The 21375-nt window shown below is 32.1% G+C and overlaps 1 protein-coding gene, 1 long non-coding RNA gene and 1 pseudogene across 5 annotated transcripts in view; 1 reads left to right on the top strand and 2 right to left on the bottom strand.

Annotated features, from left to right (window-relative positions):
- Window positions 1-527: 527 nt before the first annotated feature.
- Window positions 528-2870, bottom strand: LOC129942679 (uncharacterized). Of its 2 annotated transcripts, none has more exons than XR_008781076.1 (3): window positions 2381-2855; window positions 771-2299; window positions 528-718 (listed from the first exon to the last, which is right to left on the bottom strand). It is a non-coding gene; the product is annotated as an uncharacterized LOC129942679 (long non-coding RNA). The 2 variants fall into 2 exon arrangements; XR_008781075.1 differs by having other exon boundaries at window positions 529-708; window positions 2381-2870.
- Window positions 2868-21375, top strand: part of LOC129942675 (protein phosphatase PP2A 55 kDa regulatory subunit) — a 32272-nt gene continuing 13764 nt past the window's right edge. Inside the window, exons 1-2 of one of the 3 annotated variants that reach the window (XM_056051715.1) lie at window positions 2868-3409; window positions 12281-12483. In XM_056051715.1, coding sequence (XP_055907690.1) covers window positions 12327-12483 — 157 coding nt within the window. In that variant the 5' untranslated portion in view covers window positions 2868-3409; window positions 12281-12326. Of the gene's footprint in view, window positions 3410-12280; window positions 12484-16888; window positions 17731-17802; window positions 17938-21375 lie in introns of those variants that run through there. The other 2 variants (XM_056051717.1, XM_056051716.1) reach the window with 2 other exon arrangements.
- Window positions 9869-10430, bottom strand: LOC129943038 (viral IAP-associated factor homolog; annotated as a pseudogene).

Here is a 21375-nt window from a genome sequence, read left to right as displayed (position 1 = left end):
CTGCGTTAGTGCAACAGATATACTAAATTCCAAAAAATGAAACGGAAGAGAATTTGCGTCGATGAGTCGCTGTTCAAATTTTTCATAACTTATTTTTGACATTTCTTTTTTAATCAATCCGTTATATATAATTTCGTCTTTGACATATTCCACATTTATAGGGGAAGGTGGGTGGAGGAGTGGTGATGAATGTCTACTACGAAGGCGGTGGCATGCTCGTGATGCTCGGCCAAGTTTAACAGATGAAGGAGAAGATCTAACCTTCGCAAAAGGTCCTCACCTCTTTCAAACAAAACTTTATTTCATGTCATACCATTACCATACTTTACTGGTCCCATATTATGATATTACACTAAAAAGCCAAAAACATCCGACAACAGGCACTCAAAAACCAAAAGCCGGACTATAAAAACACCACAACCAACACACCATCACCAGAAATTTGGACAAAATAAAAACAACGAATCTTTTACATTGTAATGTGATTTATTTTTTTTATTATAAGGACATTTTAAATATAAATACATACATATGTACATATATGTAAATTAAAATGGAACATAAGAACGATCAAATTGACAGATCAAAAAATTTAAAATTTTTTTACTGTGCTCGCATGAGCAAAGCGGAACCAGCCCGAAAGGTCCTTTGTAGAAAATTTAATGGTTGGCCACAGTGTGACAGAATTCCATCAGAATTTTTGACATCCTGAAAAAAACTCTAAACAAGATTAATAAAAGAACTATGAATTATGTGTAATTTATTAATACGTTTTCTTGTCGGAGAAGAAGCAGAAAGAAAAATCTCTAAAGTCTGTTTGTATGTACATAATTCATATTCGTGGTGCCTTTGCTTTAAAAATGTTCTATACTTCTTTGAGAAATACAAAATCCTTCTGGAGAAAATCCATCGATTTGAACCAAGTTTAATTTGTCACAAAGGTATGCCACGGAAATCCTGTGGCTGTCGTGATGTAGTAGGATACACTTAGGCCAGTTTGTAGGACTTATGTGATACCACATAAATCTTGAGGCTTTCTTCTTAGCTTAATGACACCGGTTTGAGTTCCTTACAAAACGTAAAAAACTGATTATGTTAATATGATTGAGATAGTTTATATCGATATATGCATAGGTTTTTTTTGGTGCGTGTTGATTTTGGAGCCCCGTGGAGCGTTTTTTTTTTGGTGACACCTGTCAAATCTTTTATTTGTTATTCAAGTAACACGATTGAATAGCACGTTTAAATGATAAAACTTTATTATGACACCACCAACGCGAGGTTCATCATAATGCATCCTCAAAAAGTCACAGTTTGCAAAAAAGTACAGAGAAGGTCAAGAACTGTTTCCTCCCTTCCTCATCCAAACAGCTTCTACAAAAGTCGTTTGAGAATACGACTAGTCGCGTTACATAGCGCCCGGTTACAACACCGATTATCGAGCTTATGGATAAAGAGATATCAAGCCTCTTGTTTTTTGTGATCTGTCACATAGTGATGTCATTTCACTTATCTGCACATACCCAGAAAGATCTGGAAAGAATGGAAATCTGGAAGTTTCTGTCGAATTTCAGTTGGAGGTGTCGCCTGTGTGCTTTAAAATAGATCCTAAATATTTAAGAATTACGGAGTAGCCAACGTTGTTGTAAACCCACGGCGATTAAGCTTTGGGCGAATATGGAACTTGAAGCTATTTGTTTGCTAAGTATATCAAGAGGTGTTAGGTAGAGATGGGGTCATGCGAAGAGTCCGTTGTTTAATTGTGGATATTTTTAGCTTTTTCTAAAGCAATCCACGATACTGCCACACCATACATTGAAATCCGTCCTATTACCGTTTATAACCAATGCGTAATTCAGGGTTATAAGCCCCATTGATTACCAATAGCCTTTTTGACTCTTTCTTGTATATTGCGTTTTTAAATTAGTTTTTTGTCTAAAATAAGATTCAGTTACTTAGCCTCGTCTGAGAATTGGATTAATTGGATTCCTATAATATAAGGAGGGTTAACACATGGAATTTAGTATTTCCTAGAAAATAGGACTAATTCGGTTTTGTATTGGTTGACACCCAGTCAAAAGTACTAGTTTAGCAAAGGCATTTTGTAAGAGTTCTTTTAGGGTGTTTAGATGCTTTCCTGAAACCGCTATAGAATTCTCGATGTAGGGATGTGAACAATTGAAAACTCGAATTGTTGAATTTTGAGAAATTGCACTACATATCACATTTAAATTTCTGATCGTCTCAAAATTGAAAATTAAAGTTTTCGATGAAGCTTCATCTGGTACTTTCATAAATACTAAAAAAAAAAAAAAATTTCAATTATAAAAAGATATTATTATCTTAAACAAGATTTTTTAAATTGTGTGAAATTACATACTTCCCTCAACATGATGAAAATCTTTAAAATTGTAAGATCTGGAATCATAAATAGACTTAATGAGTTCATTACATATACTGTACACGCTTATTTATGGAACTGTTGAATTCTTTGGATTTTGGATCTTATATTTGGTCTTCTCTTGATGTCCCAATCACCTTATGAAAATAAATCAATCTTGGTTCTGTGCAAAAGTTGAAAATGTAAGTGTATCTTTATATGCGTAGCTAGAATCTTTTCGATTACAAATTTTGCGCGTTCATCTGGTAAATATAATGGTGTGCATCATATCAGATCATTTCCACAAGTATTTAGTTCTCGTGCTGCTGCTGCTGCACTCACAATCGCAATTGTCGTTTACCTTAATTTACCTTGAGAGAACAACAGCAAACTATTGGCTTCGTTTTCATTACGATATGGGAACAAATAACAACTTGTATAATATACTCGTAGTGCGAATTGAACTGAATATTCGAACTAGCAATCTAGTTCTAGCCTCTCTACTTCAACTCAGATGATGTTAAATGTTGTTAGCCATTGCTTAGTGTCGCGTCGATTCGGTGTGTGAAATGGCTATAGCAATAGCAACAAGGCAACAGGTGACTAAATCATGGTCGTCAAACTTTTCAGTTTCGATGCTAAAGCAAAACGATCAAGTTCTCAAATTATATTTTTATGCATTGTCAAATGTCTTTTTTGTGTTTGTTTGAAAATAAAGTACTCGTACATATTGAATATGCACTTTCGTATTTTTGATTTTATTTTTAAAACTGTTCTAGTGTAATAGAAATACGATTTATGAGCATATGTAGATACACGTTTTTATGGGAACTTAAAGTTAAAATTATGAAAACGTATAAAACTTAATAATATCACGGTGTTTAAAGTAAAGAATGCTAAAGCGAAAATTGTGTAATCCTCTTGAAAGAACAATACATTTATATTTATAAAAAATATAAATACCCAATAAAAATAAATCAATATAAATAAAACCAATTAAACGGATTAAAAATATAGTCATAATTTGCGGTAAGTGATTTAGCTGAACAATACACAATGTATTGTAATTTTTTCAGGGTTAGATATTCAACCACAACAACAATTACTTAGAAGGGGGCGTATGTGGAACATTAAAAAAAATAGGATTCATGAAAATTGGCAAATTAATTAATTTTTTAATGTTTACATGGTCTTAGAAGTTTGCATTACATAAATATATACGAGTATGTATTTAAGTAATGAGTAATTCATGTTTGTTTGCATGTTCAACAAGTTTTTTGAAGTAAATGAAACATTTTTTATATTCGGTTTTCAAATAAGTTTTCCGAATACTTACTTACTTAAGGTGGCGCTACAGTCCTGGTTGAACTAGGGCCTCACCCAACAAACTTTGACATCTAGCTCGGTCTCTAGCTAGATGTCGCCAGTTGTGCATTCAAGTGGGGCGAGGTCACTTCCCTCTTATGCGTGCCACCTGATCCACGGTTTTCCTCTAGTGCTTTGTCCTGCATGAGCATTGCTTTCCATGCGCCGCTCGGTGTTGTAGGTCCTTTGTTAACCTCAATGACCGTCGAATCAACGTTGGAAGGAAAATATTAAACTGGAAACTTGTTTTTCTTTTTAAACTTTGTTAAGACAATCTCATAAAAATCTCTTGCCTATATGCATAATTTAAGTTATAAACCACCAAAGGCCACGTAAACCACTTTTGTTAAATTTGCTAAATGTTTGTGTTAACTATTTTTCTTTGAAATGTATCTTCCAACAATAAGAATAGCATCCCATCAGCATATAATTTGTATCTACTTTAAAAAAAAAAAATTATTTAGGGCATGATTTAGAACCCCAGGAATTGAGCTGGATGCTAATAAAAGGAAATAATTAAAACCTTATTTTCATTGGAACTATAGACTGAATCACATAAAATTCACAATAACAATGGCAGTTTCAAAGAAGCATATTTAACAAACCTGATGTGATGCATCTTTTAAAAAACTATTGTTTTTTCCGCCAGTGTCATAAACTCGGTTTTATAAATTTGTGTTAGCAGACTGCTAAAAAGTGTAGTGAAAGTAAATATCAATTCAAATATTTGTAATGAAAGATGGTTTTGTGTTGGTTTATTTTGAAGATTTTGATAAAAAGTGGAAACAGATCCATTTTTATTATGTTACAAATTGGTGCACAAACAATTTTCGCAGACAAATTTCATACAAACAATTGAAACAAATAAGGCAATAGCCTTTTCAAACCAAACCCTAAACCTAGTTTTGGGAAGAAATTTTAGTTTTTGTTAACATTTTTCCGTTTGACATTTCAATATCTTCAAAATAGACTGTCAAATAGTGTATTGATGCAAAATTTGAAAGCAACTATTTAGTCCTTTAATTATTGTATGTGAAAATAAAATGCATTCTGACCAATTGAAACTGATTTTAATACATACAAAGAAAGTTTCAAACAATTTGAAGACTTTGTTAACTTTTTTCTATTATTTTAGGCATCATTAGAAAAAACGGTTTTTTTTTGCAAATCCTGTAACAAAAGAAAAGCTTTGATTGATGCATTGAAAATTGTATTGAGAATATTGGCAACGAATAATGAGAATTTCAAACAACATGACAAAAAACGCCACTCAACTTTTGAAATATTTACTCTGCAATGAACTAAGGGACCTGCAAATACAAGCCTTAGGAATTTACCACCATTACAAAAAATTGACACATCAATATACGGTTTTTTTTTTGCAAATCCTGCAAACCAAAAATACTCCATTTACCAAGATAGAAATCTTTCGTACGTTTCACTCTCCCAAACCCGTTTGTTTACATTATTGTATTTGTAATTTTGACAATTAGTCCATGAATAGATGTGAGAACAAACAAAAAATAAACGATGCCGTGGGCTAGCGGCACTTTGCAAAGCAAAAACAAAATGGGGTGGTTAATAAATTTGTTTTCAGATTTTTCTTTTTACTTTTTTCGATGAAAAACTCATTTTTAAGCTTTAGTTTTGCATTCATTTTGTTGATAGCAAACCAATGTACATTTTTTCTTGAAAAAAGTATGTTCAACACCAGTTAAATATAATTTATTCACTCATTTACAGCAATCACTAAGAAATTGTTTAAATTTCATAACTAACTTCGAATTGTTGTATCAAAAATGCGTTCGAAGAACCATCAAGTTAAGGGTGCGAGCGCAATTTATTTAATTCAAATTTTTTTTGCAAGTAATTAAAATCTGTATCAATTTAATTAACCCAAGTATATTTATAGTTTGTTTTTGATGATTTGAGTTTGCAACTATTTTTCAGTTCCATTTTGATTAATAAATATTAAATTTAAAAAAATTGTTATAATCAAAAATACCTCATCCATAACAAAATTGATTGATGGAAGCATACATGTATTTGCTATAAAAAAAAATGTGCTTCAAAGGAACACCAATATTAAAAAAAAAAAAATCAGAACGATTATAACGAACTTGTTGAATAAATGCATAGCAAATAAAATGCAAATTTTAACGTTTATTACAAAACGAAAACGTCAAAAAATCGATCTGAATTCATGCACAATTGATTCAATAGATCATGTAATCGACATGAATGTTTATTGTTGACGTGCAGAACTTTCTTTTAGTGAATTCCCAAAGTTTAACGCAAAATACGATTTTCATTCATTCCTTAAAAATGTTAAGTTACCAAAGTTCAAGTTTACTTATTATTGTTTGTAGGGCATGTTTAATACAAATGCTGCTTATAATGAAAACAAATTAATGAGTTTTACGTATATGTTTTTGTTTTTCTTGATATAATAAATACTATTGTAGATTACTTTCTATAAAATGCAGAACATAGAAGAAAGTATACATAAACAATAGTTTTCAGATATAAAGCAGAGGTTAGCTTAGAAAAATATTTTTGAGAAAGCCAATAATATTTAAGGTATTTAATATAATAATATTTAAGGTATTTATTGCACTCATTTAGTTGGTATTGTGTTTAACCATATTGCCTATTTTTTCCTTAAAAATGCTTTACACAAAGCAACTTATTTTTAAAACATGGTTCCCTCAAATTTGTATTCCAATATCTATTTACAAACAAAATTCTAACTCTAACATAGTCCCTCAAAAAGAAATTTTCAGAAATATTCCTGCAACAAACAAAACTTAAATTTGGTCGTTAAATTATCGAACTGCTTAAATGATGAAAAAACAAATTTAATTGAGGAATCTAAACTAGCTAAAGTTTGCAATGGAACTTCACAAGTAGCATTATCTGTACAAAGAAATTTTGAGGCATCCACCTATTGTTTCCACCTGAACTTCTAACGTCACCAAAAAAATGTTCTTAGCCAACTACACCTGAAAAAAATGTCTGTTTTGTCGTTTTACAAAGTATTGTGTTGCACTTTTGTCCATTTCCAATTATCCTTAACCAGTTGCAGCTCAAATTGCGTTCGCAAATAATTTAAGTAAATAAAAACCAGCACTAATAAATCATTAAATATGTATTTGGTCAATCTTATTTCATATCCATTAACAGCATTTATTTGGATTGAAATTAAAAAGCTATACAAATCTTCCAATTTAAAACCATGTCAGCACTTCAGATTCTGTTGATTAGGATTGTTTAGTTTTTGAACGAGGCCATAAAACATTCTAAATAAAGCATCTAGATGTGCCTGCAGACTATAATGAAGCATTTTGATGGGCCGGAACACTAAATGTGAGAATGTGTTTGGTTTTTGCATCATTTCACGCACACTTTCTCACATTTAGTGTGTACTTAGCTTGTAGGCAAACCAAAATGTCAGTCTGAGATTCCGATCTTGGTAATGGAGTATTTTTGGTGAAAACATTTTGTCAAAATTTTTTGACTTAATTTTTTTATTAAACATTTTTGTGACGTCTGCAAATTTCACGGACGGAATATCACCATCATCTTGGTATTGGGTTGAAGAGTACCTGCTGAAGCCACTAGAACCCGGAAACGTACATATCTATTGATATCTCTGAAATTTAAAATAGATATGAACATAAACTAAATTTTTTGTTTGTATTTATTTGAAATTTTATCATAGGGACGACTGTCCTCAACAGCAAAATCAATTCTTATTTAAATATTGGGAGTTGTGGACAAGAATTTAAAATGTCAAAGTGAAATATTTCTTTTGACAGCAGTCATCAGCTGTTTTGTTTACATTTGATTAAGCGCTGAATGTGTCGAAAGCTTTGTTTGTTTAGTTTATCTTTGAATTGCTACCAGATTTTACATAAAACTTGTTGTTTACGAAAACATGTGGCTTCCGAACAATTTATTTGAAAACTTGAGTTTTTGATGTTATTTCGTGAAAACCAAGTTTTGGTTAACATAAGGCTAACATAAAAACGTCGTCTATGAAGATGGTGTAATAAGATCGCTCCATACAAAATTAATGAAAAAAATAATTATCTTTATGATTTTTGTTTACGTATATTCTTGGTTTCTTTTTGTTTAGCCGAAGCCACAGCCTGGGAAATGTGATAGTTAAGACGGTTAAGTCAATGATGGTGAAGGTATTTTACACAAATATTGATAGTTTTAGTATTAATAAATTCCACAGAAATTAAACATATCACATCCAATTTTGATTTTTAGATACAATTATAGCAATGGTTACCAAATAATTTAATAATGTAACCTTTTACCATAAAAGTAACATTACTGAAATCTTTAGTCATAACAAAATTGTTTTATTAATGTTTCAAATTTATAAAATGACTTATATGAAAAAATTGTTTTGGCTTTAATTGATTTTACATTGTTAAAAACAAATTCTAGGCTTACATTTTTCATTATTAATTATTTTGTCATATTATACAAAGTTGATATAAATCATTAATAGGATTTTGTCCATACAATGCTTTTTTAAAAGTTAATTTAACTATTTTTTACACTGGTTTTCGCCTACCCATCCGAAACTGGTGATGTCAAATGTTCAGTTCCATTTTATTTTTTTTAAATTGTGATTTTCGACTAAAATTGGGTAAAGTGTAGGTAACAATTATTTTCGAAGGTTGAAATCAACCAATTATACCGGCCCACATTAGAATTGTAAAATCTAAATTAAGCCCTTACCCATGGTTTAGTTCGCCAATATAATAGTTGGTTATAGTTCAGAATAAAGTAAATATTGATAGCAACTCCCTACTAAATGCTCTAGCTGTTTCTTTGATTAAGACCATTAAAAATGTGTTCTACACTTTTTTCACGACTTTGTTACCAGTAAAATACGTCTGCAATTTGTCTGTAGTCATTTACCTAGTTTGATTGAATTGTATTTATTTCAAGCCTTTTAGAATTACACTTGCACTCTTACAATAACTCGATTAATCCTTGGATAAACCTCAAATAACATTTGTCGACGAAATTACGTTTTCTTTTTGTATTGCACAAACAAAACTACTTTGTTAAAGGATTAAGATGCCCTGAATTAGAATCGTTCCTTTAAATTTTTCTACCATATGCTTTTAAAATATATTCCTTCAAAAATGCAAAGGACAATAATTAAAAACATATTTTTTAAGGCTTAGTTAAACACAATATATACAATAAATCATATGAAAATTTTGAAAACAACAAATCTTGTTTTTCTGAATACAGTTTAAATCAATTTAGTATTTTATTTAATTTTTGTAATTTTGTGTTAATTACGAAAGTATTATTTTCAAGGTGTGTCTGTCTTTATTTGACTCTATATACAAACTGTTTTGAATAATACGTTTTGTTGCTCATTTTTAAGTTCAAGTTCTTAAAAATATCCGTTTCAGCATTAGTTTAATGTTTCCAAATATATTTCAACAACTTTATATGATAGAATTGCTTAGAAGACGAATTCGTTGAAAGAACAAAATATACTTTCAATCAGTTTTGCTTTTTTTAATTGAAAACCGTTTTCGAACAAATGTATTAGCGTTTCTACCATAGACACACCATATAAAGAACGGAAACAAATCTGTCATTCTGGTTTGCCTACAAGCTGAAACGTCAATTTACACGCACCCTTAGGTCTGACATCAATTCACCACTGCTAACATCAATTCACCACCCTCTTAAGCCAATTCACCACGAAAATAAGGAATAGTGATGAGAAATTCATTAGGGGTGGCACCTAGTGGCTACGGCGACATTAGCTATTGCATTTTTTGGGAAGAGTATGATAACTCAGGCGACAAAGTTTGATGACGGATTTGTATTAAACATTTAAAAACAAGCATTTTTTAATATAGGAGGGGGTCTATTTTCAGCCGTTTAGGAGGTAGAAGCATTTTAAAAAAATATGTACGCTAAATAGAAAAAAAATAATGGTAATACTTTCAACTAAGTTTTATAAATTTCGTTAAAGCTGACTTTCGGCTGACTCGGAGTAAAAAAAAAACACTATTAAAATTTGCATTCCGCTTTTAATTGTTCGTGGAACCTATGGTTCCATTTTCTTTTTTATTAGTATTTGAATATATAAATGGAATCTTCCTTCATTTCCGTTGGAATTGAACCACACTGACCGAACATCAATTCCAACTCATCGGTGGTCAATTTTTAACAACGAAGCTCCAAGGCACCAATGAATTGCTTTCTCATTTGGCCTTCAAAATAGATAAACACTGTTGGCAGATTCTTATCTGTTAAATTTGGGATGCAGGTGGTGGCTATCGACCGCAGGAACTTAATTTGTGGGAATTTTATGGCCAACAGTTGCATATATGGTGGTGTATGAGCGAACAGAGAGGCACACCATTTGTGTACAAATCCAACACAACCCAGATACCTTCTCCAGCTTTGGTCACTTTGTTGACGTAATCTTGTCCGAAAATTTCCCACACTGAACCGAAAAGAGCCTTGTCTGCGAATGCTCGCATATATGCCATTCGTTTGTGACGATATTAATCGCGAACACTTTCGTCTTGGGAGTCTTCAGATTCGTCCATGTTCATGTCTTCGATATTTTTCTGCTTCTCACCACCAGTTCATCATTCCATTCGAAATCTTCATTTGGATCCTGCATTTTTAAACAAATTAACAAAACAACAAATGCGTCATTTGACAGCTAAACTCAAATCTAAAATTCTCACCACAGCAATTTAATAAAAAAAAAAACCTGTCAAATAAAGTTAATGCACCGCATCGAATTGGTGTTGGATTTCACATTTCAAAATGAACGTAATGTCAAAATTACAAATACAACAATGCAAACAAATGGGTGTTGGAGGGTAAAAATTACGAAAGATTCCGGTCTTTATATGGTGTGTCTATGGTTTCTAAAGCCTAGTACGCTGCTAATGCGAAACGAAAACTCCCATACAAAAATGATAGACATGACATGAGTGATGAAGACGAGAAATGAACTTCAACTTCCAAAAAATAAAACGAAGAAAAACAATTGATTTCTCTGCGTTGGTCGAAGTCAGTGAAGCTATTTGGAAGATGGAGCATAGGCTTCACAAAAATAATTCAGCCACTGTGAGCCTCTGGAGTAATATAGCTGCAGAAATGAAAAAAACGTGTAATAAGTGCTCAACAAAATGTTAATAAACAGAATTCTTTTTCACTTTTGTTTACCAGCAGCTGACTGTCCGAACTTGTCAATTGTTTTAGACAGCTGATACAAATACTTTTCCGCTGTGGTTTTCGTTTTTATTTTGCTCTGCACTTGGAGCCCGCCAAAAATATTCGTTTCACTTCAGCTGCGTACTAGGCTTAAAGATTAATTTGAGACCCCTGAGATCAACTTATAGGAATTGTTCGAACATTTTATGAAATACTTTTTTGAACTGAATATTGAAGAAAGGGATTATAGATTTGGAACTCTATCACTAGCTCAATAGAATAAAAGCTATTTCATGAATTTAAATAGCCTCATTTATTCAGTGTTATCATATTTATGTGGGGGCTAGTAGAGGAATAAAAGTTTTCTTAAATCAAAAGAAACACTTGTTTTAATAGTTCAATAATAGTATATAGTTTTAATTCACTTTAGTTTTTAGTTTTTAAATAATAATAGTTTTAAGTTTAGTAATAGCGATATTTACTTTAAATAAAAATAGATTTAGTTTAATAAAAGTAGATTAGGATAACAATTTAAATTGGTGGCGTTTTCGTTTCGTCTTTCGTAGCTTCTCGTCGTCACCGTTCGATTGATTTTTGTTCTTGTTGGTTATTGCTGTTGGTCGTTCAAGTTCGAATTATTTGGTTAGTGTTGCCGTTGTTGCTGTCATTCTTTGAAAGGACGGACTTAAGGGTCCATTGCTAGGCACATTTTGCCTACATTTATTCGTTGATGGAAATTATAATACTTCCTTTTTGGTTTTTGCTATGGAACTTTTAGAATTGAGGCTTGAGAATATCTTTTAAGTTTAAGGAAAAAGATGTTGCAGTGGCGCGTGTTTCTGCATAAATTATTATTTTTTCCCTTAAAAAAACTATTTAAACGCAGCTACACATATATATTTATTTGGCTGTTTTTTTTTTAAAGAAAAGACTACTGTTTGAGCAAGTTTTTGAAGGAGTTCTATTCATTATTTAATAGCAACTTCGAATTTTACGGTCTCGAATAAGAAGGCAATCGTTGACCAACAATTTTCTGTAGCAGAGCGAACTGTCTACAATTGCTTAATATTAGTTCATCCGTGCCAGCTAATCTGTCGCTATTAGCTTAGTTATCCAGTGGGTGGAGAATCTCGATTTGATCAATTTTTGAAAAGGGAACTTATAGCAGACGATTATAGGAAACAAACACAATTTTCACAAAAAGAGGTCTTATTTAATTCTAAAAATAGCATAATATGTATTGTTGTAACTAATTGTATAATGTATTTTTGAAAGCATTAAAAAACAAATATTTTTGATAATTTTTAGAGTAAAATCTGACAACTTGTGGTTGGAAACCTACAACAAAGTCAAAATGGGAAGATGGGGAAGACAAAGTCCTGCACCTGAACCAGAACCTCCACCACCACCTATCCCGCCGCGAACATTTATAAGGCAAACTAGTTTTACTAAAATAGGAAATATGATTAATACAGCTATGAATATTAATGGAACTAAGAGAATTTATATTGGTAAGTTGGATTAAAATATAATTTTTTAAATATACCTTAAATACCTATTAACACTGGATTGTGCGCTCTGTATGCAAATTAATTATTTTTTGTTTCGATTTTTTGACATCTTCTTATTATTTCTCAAACCAAAGATATACACACTGCGCCTTAAAAGAAACACTTTTTTAGTTGTTGTATGAGAAATTTGTTGATGCAGTGTTCATAAAGATACCATGTACACTGCCGCTCATCTGAATAGGATCACTGCTTTTCGTACTTTTGTTTCATTACAACGAACACAAACAAAAGTTTTATATTAAAAAGGTTTTATTATTATCACGATGACTATAGAAGTAAGAATACTAGGAAGAAACGGAAAAATACCAATTTTTAATGGCTACAAAGCTATTTCGAATTTAAAATTCAACCGTCCAATCATTATAGTGCCTTGTCTTCTACTTGTTTGTAATATAGAATTTGTATTTAAAAACATAGATTATTTTTACATTCGTTACGATCGTTACGATGCATAACAGTTGCCGTAGTTACTAAATACAACTATCGTCGAGTCTTTCGAGGATAGAACAATAAGTTTTATGTACAAAGTTGGCAGAGAGGCTTACTTTGGTTCTTCGAATTTGAGATTAAAGAAATTCTGTTGAAGTCGATTTTTTCCCAAAAATCGCATTTCTGCACTGCTGTAACAACCTAACCTAAGTGTGTTATGATTACTTTTTCTAACCTGGTATTCAGTAGTTCCTGTGCGGATACGCGTCATTATTTTTTCATTTTTCTAGCTCTGCTTATACTGTCGGCCTCATGATCATTCCGACTGATATATTTGTATTTCAATGAAATAAACGAAACAATGGGTCTTATGTATATTTAGGTTAGACCTGGCCCTATTTAATAAAACCTAAATATGTATGTATATGTTCATAGTGTTTCTTAAGAAGATGCAAGAAATTTGTCTCCCCTTCTGATCTAGTTGTTATTTACAAGACTTATATACGTCCAAAGCTTCAGTCTAGCTACCATTTCTGGGCTGGTGCTTCTAGAACTTACTTAAGTCTTTAGCACAGTATTGAACGTTTTGCATTTAAATTGATTGGTGACGCTTGAACATCTGCGTAAAGTTTCTTGTTTTACCCTTTTAAACCGTTAGTTTAACGGTTTATGCTCTTGTTGCATTTCTCCTCTTAAACAGTTCAACCATAATACTACCGCTTCAGTATACCCTCAAGTTCAATTTATTAGGAAGCACTGTTAAATATAGAGATTAGTTCTTTGGCTGTACTACGCGAATGTGTTGAATGCCTTACCACGCTCTGTCTTTTCCATTCATTGCAATATTCAAGAATTTAAAACCAATGTGCACCGACATCTCCTTTCAGAACCTCTCTCCCTTTCCTAGTTCTCACATTGAGCTTCTACATAACAAATGTTTATTATAAAAAAGCCTACTTTTAGTTGTCGCGTCGTTTGTATATTGTTCGGCTTTTGTTTTCGTAGCACCAAAATGGGAACATATATTTAAAATGCATTTTAGTATTATTAAAAATACACTACATATAAAAAAAATGATTAAAAAATGACGTACAAATATAATTTGTATTAGATAACGTAATTGATCTTTTTATCGTTTTTCCTTCTGTTGACAAATAATGCTACCTATCCAATCCTGGTATCTCACATACATATCCGATATATAAGTTTAAAGTATCTCATGTGAGTTACCATTTGTAAAACGAATCAATTTATTCTTGACTCTGATCTGTGAAAACACAAATTTCCCTCTTTTTCACTTCTTGGAGCAATAGAAATTGATTGATATTTTTGATTTAAGATCAAATCTGACCATCTGGATTTTTCGGATTTAAAAAAAAATGTTTACGTCGGAGTTTGACAGCTCTATACAATGCCCCACAGCTAGTAAAAATGTCTACGTCATCCTCGGTTCCAATTGATGTGAAGAGTTGTTCTTCATCGCTGGCAAAACCACTACGTAAACTTTTCCATCTTTCCTACTCTACAGGTCTCTTTCCGAGTGGATGGTAAATAGCATTTCTCCTGCCTGTCCCTAAAAAAGTTGAATCCTCCTCTCCCTCTAATTATCGCCAATATCACTTACGTCCCTTCTTTCCAAGGTCATGGAAGTGCTGATTAATTATGAGCTCAAGAAATACCTTAAAGGACGGAAGCTTCTTAATGACCTACAGTATGGCTTTCGTACCAATAGGTCCACTGGTGATCTCACCGAACAGTCAAACAAATCTTTACATCGTTTTGGAGAAAGTAAGATTATTGCAATTGATATTTCAAGGCATGTTTCGCGGATGACAGTACCCTCAGCTTTTCATATTCGTTTTTAGATTCTCATCCTTGTCCTTCGGTTGTGGAACTTACGGCAGCGTATGATAAGCTCATTAAGTTCTGATCTCGACAGCATTGTACAATGGGGAATCAAAACTCGTGTAGAATTTAATGCTTCGAAAACTCAATGCTGTCTCATGTCGTTAAACCGTAACCCACTCCTAATGCCGCTTTCCAACTTTCAGTACTCGGTATGTATCAAAGTAACCTCTTATGGAATGATTCCTCCAAAGCGACGATGCAAGAAATTTGTCACCCCTTCTGAACTGGCTGTAATTTACAAAGCCTTCATTCGTCCAAAACTTGAATATAACTCGCATGTTTGGGCAGGTGCCCCTAAAACAAGTTTAAGTATTTTGGGCGGGATCCCAAAAAAGAGCTTCGAAATTGAAAGGCGATAGAACTATAAATAAAACAATTACGTCACTTAAACATCCCGCAATGTTTTATGCCTTTCGCTGTTCTACCGATATTTTTATAAACAATGTTCTGTCGAATTAGCCAGTTGCATTTCTCCCCTCAAACAATCCAGCAGTAATACTCGTGCTTCTAGGAATGTACATCAGTTTAACCTTGAGCTCAATTTCGGACGTACTGTCAAGTATAGAGATTCTTTTTTAACTGCACATTGAGAATGTCGAATGCTTTACCCAGCTCTGTTTTTCCCTATCATTTTGATATTCAAAACTTCAAGACCAATGTGCATCGATATCTCCTCTTTAATCCTTTCCTATTTTCTTAAAACTCGCACTGTGTTTAAACCTTAAACATGTTAGGGGTATTAGTAAGCCCTTGTGTGCCCGTTATTAAAAAAAAAGCAACCGAACACGAGCATTATCGTTAAAAGAAAAATCTTAAAAACATAAAAACTCACCAAAGGCAGCATGTAAACTATTGATTTCGTTTATAATTAAACATTTAGATCTAACTTATTATTAAAACTTAAATTGTTAGTAATGAATACAATTATTTACCTCATTTGCATGGTGCTGTTATAATAACAGTGTTAGCAGTATTTTAACTCGAGCTTTTAATAATTCATGCAAAAAGATTGTATAATATATTCAACAATGTGTCCTATAGTCACCACCAAGTCAACAAAGGGAGCCATGGATTATTGAGGTAACTAAGTCTTATTTCATATAAGCTGCGTTTTATTATCGCCCTATAGGTAATTATACTAAAATAAAATTAAATAATGTAGATCCAAGACATAAAACGTTAATACATCTATCTCTTTTTTTCCTTTTGTCTGTTAGCTTTTCAAAAATTGTCTGCTTCTTTTCTTTCCACTACAGCCTCACACTGCCTTACCATTTGAAACACAATATAGCCATCTACCCTCTATAATGAAAAAATGTAATTTAAAAATTGTTGTTGAATTATGTGTTCAAAGATAAACCATTTGAATCTTTTCTCATAATAAAATTAATCATTTATTGGTCACCGTATATTCTCAAATGAAATACGCATAAACTAAATGTTGTAATGAACTTTTTAAGGTTTGAGAAGTATATTAAAAAAAGCTAATCAACAAATTTAAATGCTTAGCGCCAAAGAACCATGTTTATGAGTCAATTTTAGCATTTTCCCTTCATTTTTGAATTCACAACAAAAATTATTGTTTCACTTTTAATTATTGTCAAATATCCAGCCTTTTTTTTAATTTTTCCTCGGAGCTTTAATAATACGTTATTTTATAATATATCTCTCTATGTTAACAATGAAAAGCAAACAGAAAAACATCATACCACACACTCTATTGTAAACTACATTATCATTCACCCACCTGTAAGACTTGGAAATTTATTCACTCCACAACTAGGTGTCACTACATTCGTCTGAAACTTGGTGTCGTTCAAAAAAGTCACACATTACTCACACAATTACACAGTGATGTCAAATTGCAAAGTGTATGTGAAACCCCGCCATGACTGACTCATATCTATATACGCTACCACTGCATCGTCATGCGTTGACGTCCCACAAATACACTTCAACTCATATCAAAAATTATGCCGATTGCCGACTGGCGACGGCGAGTGTAATTTTTCAAAGTGTGCGGCTCCGGTGCGGTGTGTGTGAAGGCGAAGAGTGAGTTTGTGTTTTTCTTCAAGCATATTTGTGTGTAACGAGCAGCATTTTTAATCGCGAATTTGCAATAAAAATTCCCTTCAACATTTTAATTATATTTTTAATTTTAATACCAAATTAAATAACAATTTTATTCCAATAATTTGTAACATTTGGTATGAAAAAGCTTAAACTACTGTAGTGGAGCAGAAATACAACAAAAAGTGAAAAAAAGGAATCGTTCCCCTCGTTTCGAATGTTCTTCCTCCTGGCGGCTGGTTGGTGAATCTTAATTTTATCGCGAAAAAATCGACAACTGAATAGAAACTTATAGCAGCACAACTAAAAAAATAAAACCTTTGAAAAGAAGTATTGATCTTGTGCTTGATTCCAATAACTAGTAGTTGTGGTTTGTGGAATTAAAGAAAGAAAGAAAGAAAGAAAAAGAAAAGATTAGTTTGGCCAGAGACGCTTGAGATTTGTTTTTGAAACAAAAGAAACACCTAACTTCGAAAGATTTAAATTAAAAAGGAAAAGGCCACTGCTTCGGGCTTTTGCTCCATCTCCATAGCTGCCGTAGCCGTCTTCACCGCTGCCAGGAGAGGAGAGTGATTTTATTTTTTTTTGCTTTGTTTTCTGCCCGTCCCGTCCATAGTCAGCGCGTCTCTGCCTGCTGCCACTGCTGGCGTAGCCAGTGTCACATTTCCGCTGCCACCCCCCCGGTTTGCTGAATGATTGTTTTATGAGGTGGAGACTGGAGAGGAAAAGAGGCGACTCGACTGTCGACTGACTGTGCGAACTGTTAATTTGACATGGCCGGTAAGTTAAGTCGTGTTGTGTGTTGCAGTAGAATCAAGAAGCCGCTGCTGTACCTAGTCGCGTGCAAAAAAAAAAAAATCAGAATTTATTTTGTATAGTTAAGTAATTTTGGTGAATTTCGGCAAAGAAAGCTTGGCATTATTAAAGTGACTTAGGTTCCAGTAATCGGTATCGATATTTCTGAAGATTCCATGGTATTTGTTGGGGGTGAGTGATAGGTGGAATCAATTTCACTTTCATGACGAAACGCAGATCATTCGCCGCTGTTCTACTTCTATACGTAGTCTTTGAAATACTTCTACTTATTTGTTGTTCCTTTTTGGTGTGGTTTTGCTATGGATCCAATGCTATTAGAGTTGAGTTCATTTATGATTTATCCATGTTTTCAGTTTTAATTGTTAATGTTTAACGAAGCTTTACCCTTGCCTACCAACATAAGAATAATATTTAACTGTGTGGGTTTCTTTGACCATGCTGGATTGCAGGTTTATGTTTAAAGGGTTGTAAGAGTCTTACGAATTTGAAATAGTTTTTTTTTTATTTACGCTGCAGAGTAAGAAAGTATAATTAGAGGTTTTTGGAGTCATTCATTTTAGAAATGATTTTTCCTATTGAATCTGCGAGTTGCATATTTTCTAAGCGATAATGAAACAATTCTATGGGCTACCAAAATTCTTATTCAGTATTTTTTTATAACAAACAATTTTAAGTAGGTTATATTGCAGCTGGCCATGGCCATACATAACCGGGGCATTCTGACACGTGTGATTGAACTCTGGAGGCATTTGAAGTTATTTGGATTTTTGATTTGTTGAAAAACCAATTGATTTGATCGATCTCAGTCACAAAATGGCTCGGCTTAGTCACTAGGAACAATCCCAACCACACATTCTTTTATGGAAGTACCTATTAAAGTGCAATGTAGGTACATGATGCGCAATGAATGTGAATATTGGTAGTAGAACCCAAGCTGTTATGTCCATTATGCACTGTCTTATTTGTTTTAAACCTATTTATTTACATATTTGTAGGCAAATATAATGAGCCATTATTTAGCTTAAAATTATTTTTAATTTTAATCATTCAAGCAACTGTTTGACCGTAACTCACGCCATCTGTCAAAGTGCAACATATCTATTGGAATCTTTAATTAATTTCAAAGTTTTAAAAAATCTGTCTGTATTATGCGTCTTTTTGATTTAATTTAGAAAAACTTGAACTTTAAGAATGAAAAGAAAATAATAATAAAAAAAAAACAAAATAAACAAATCTACTGCTATACTTAGGCGCCAAAAATACATAGGTAATAGTTTTTTTTTATAGATGGGTCAAAAATAAGATTTTTTTTTCTATTTTACCCCGTTTTTTGGGTTTTTTTTGCAAATAAAAACAAACATTAAAAAAATCCGCTATATTAACAATAAACTATTATACCATAAACTTTAATACCTACCGGTTTAGAATGTCAGAAGTCTGTTTTTTAATAATAAAGGAGAATAGGCATTTTGGTCTACATATTGCCCGCAATTGAGCCTATATGTTATAGGTATACAGTGTTGGCCTGAACAAATTCCATCATTATATAATTAAATCATAAATGTAGGGTTCAATTGTTGTAGATTTTTGTGTTTAAAATTTTAATAAATATTAATAGTTTATAATGCAAAATAAAATAAAATTGTTTTTGTAATAGTTCAATAAATATAGCACAGTTAGAACAATTAGTTCAATATTAGGTTGGTCAAAGCAAAAGAAACTTTTATAAAATGCATATATTTTTTCTTCTTACTAAAATGTTGCAAGTATTTGAGAGCAAACGCCTGGTTTTTAATTGGTTCAACGCATATTCGAGGCATGGAGTCAATTAAATTGTTACTATGCTGTTTGGGATACTTTCCCAAGCCATTTTAATTGGATCAAGCATGCCATTTTTATTTTTGCAATTAGCCCTTACAATTCGTGGATCTACAATTTACCATTGATTTTCTATGAGGTTGAGATCTGGGGACAGTGCTGGCTATTGTAACATGTAAATCTGGTTTTCGTGAAACCACGTCTTAGCCGTATTGAACGTGTGCTTTGGGTTGTTGTTGCAAAATGTCACGGTATGTAAAAGGATCCCTTGTACTATTTATTTGGTGAAGCGGTCCCAGTCCATGCCCTGAAAAACATCCTCACACCATTACACCTTACCTCCTTCGTGTTTTAGTGTCACTTTGGCTGGTCTGCGAACACCAGGAACCCTTGATTTCCTCCATTTTTGAAAGGTAGTCATGAGCAAATTTTAATCTCGCCAGCTTGTTTTTGGTTAAAATGAAAAGCTTTCTTACAGCTTTGAAAGATTGTACACCTTTAACAGTTCGTCTCAAAATTGTTCTCGTTCTTAGGTTTGGGTCGAGTTGGATTCTTATTTCTCTAGATGTAATAAATGGTCTTTTTTATCTGATTTTATTCTATCGTTTTATTGTTTTTCTTGGTCTGCCACCTCAATGAACCGTTTGGAATGACTTTTAGAAATTTTGAAATTTAATTAATCGACAAATAACTGATTTTGAAATGAAATATTTTGTCGATATTTCAATTTGACTTATTCTAATTTTATATTCTCATATAATGTTTTCTTTTATTTTGTTAGAGTATTTGTTTGTGGCCATTTAACAAAAGTTAGTTAAGAACACAAGTTAGCTTGGTCCTTGAACTAAATAACACCTAATATATATATCCAACTGCTCTTGTTTGCCAACACCTTAATATGTGCTATAGGTTTTGTAGTTAACGTACTAACTTTTCTATATTAATAAGAAAAAGAAATTTAGCAATGAAAAGTTGCTTTTATGTTGACCAACAAAAAATTGGATTTACCGCACATTAAAGTCATATTTAATAAACCGTTTTGAAAACTATTTGCTCTTGTGGTCTGTTCAGAAGGTCATACATAATAATGTATTACATTTTCGAAAAAAAATTAACATGATTAGTTTAAATTATTAATTATTGAATGACATAAAGATGGAGGTAATTTAAGTTGCTAATGTTTAGGCCAATAGGTTTTCAAAAACTAACAGATGCATTCAAATTTTTGATTATAACAAAATTACATTTTGTTTCAAAATTTCTGAACTAAAGGCTTTAATCATTCAAAACCTTTATAAATTCTCTGAAAATTAAATGCTCTGAAAATTAAATGCTTTTTTAGTTTGCAATTAATTCAAAAATATTAAAACTTGTTTTCTTTTAAGTTTTTATTTGTTTGAGTTTAAGCTTTTTATAAGTTTGAGTTGTAAGCTTGTTTACATCAATTCAGTCAATTAAGAGCTTCGGTCCAATCATACATTTTTTTGTATCAAAATTTTGAGTTTCTATGCGAATTTTTGCAAAATGTATTGACATAGAAAATTTAGCTTAAATTATTGTAAATTGCGGATAGTTTTTTTTTAATGTAAGCAACTTATTTTAAACAAAAAATGCTTGTTTTTAACCATCGTACGGAATACCGTTCTCAAATTTTGGTGCCTAAATTAACGCATCAGTATGTATATCTAGATACCTTCTATTTCACTGTATCTAAATTGTAAAAAGAAATTATGATAATAGGAATTTGATCATTATGTTTAATTTGTGAGAATTTTTTTTTGTTTCTTGGGC

Source organism: Eupeodes corollae, chromosome 1 (genome assembly GCF_945859685.1).
Source record: "Eupeodes corollae chromosome 1, idEupCoro1.1, whole genome shotgun sequence".
Classification (NCBI taxonomy): domain Eukaryota; kingdom Metazoa; phylum Arthropoda; class Insecta; order Diptera; family Syrphidae; genus Eupeodes; species Eupeodes corollae.
This window is presented reverse-complemented; position numbering and strand designations above follow the sequence as displayed.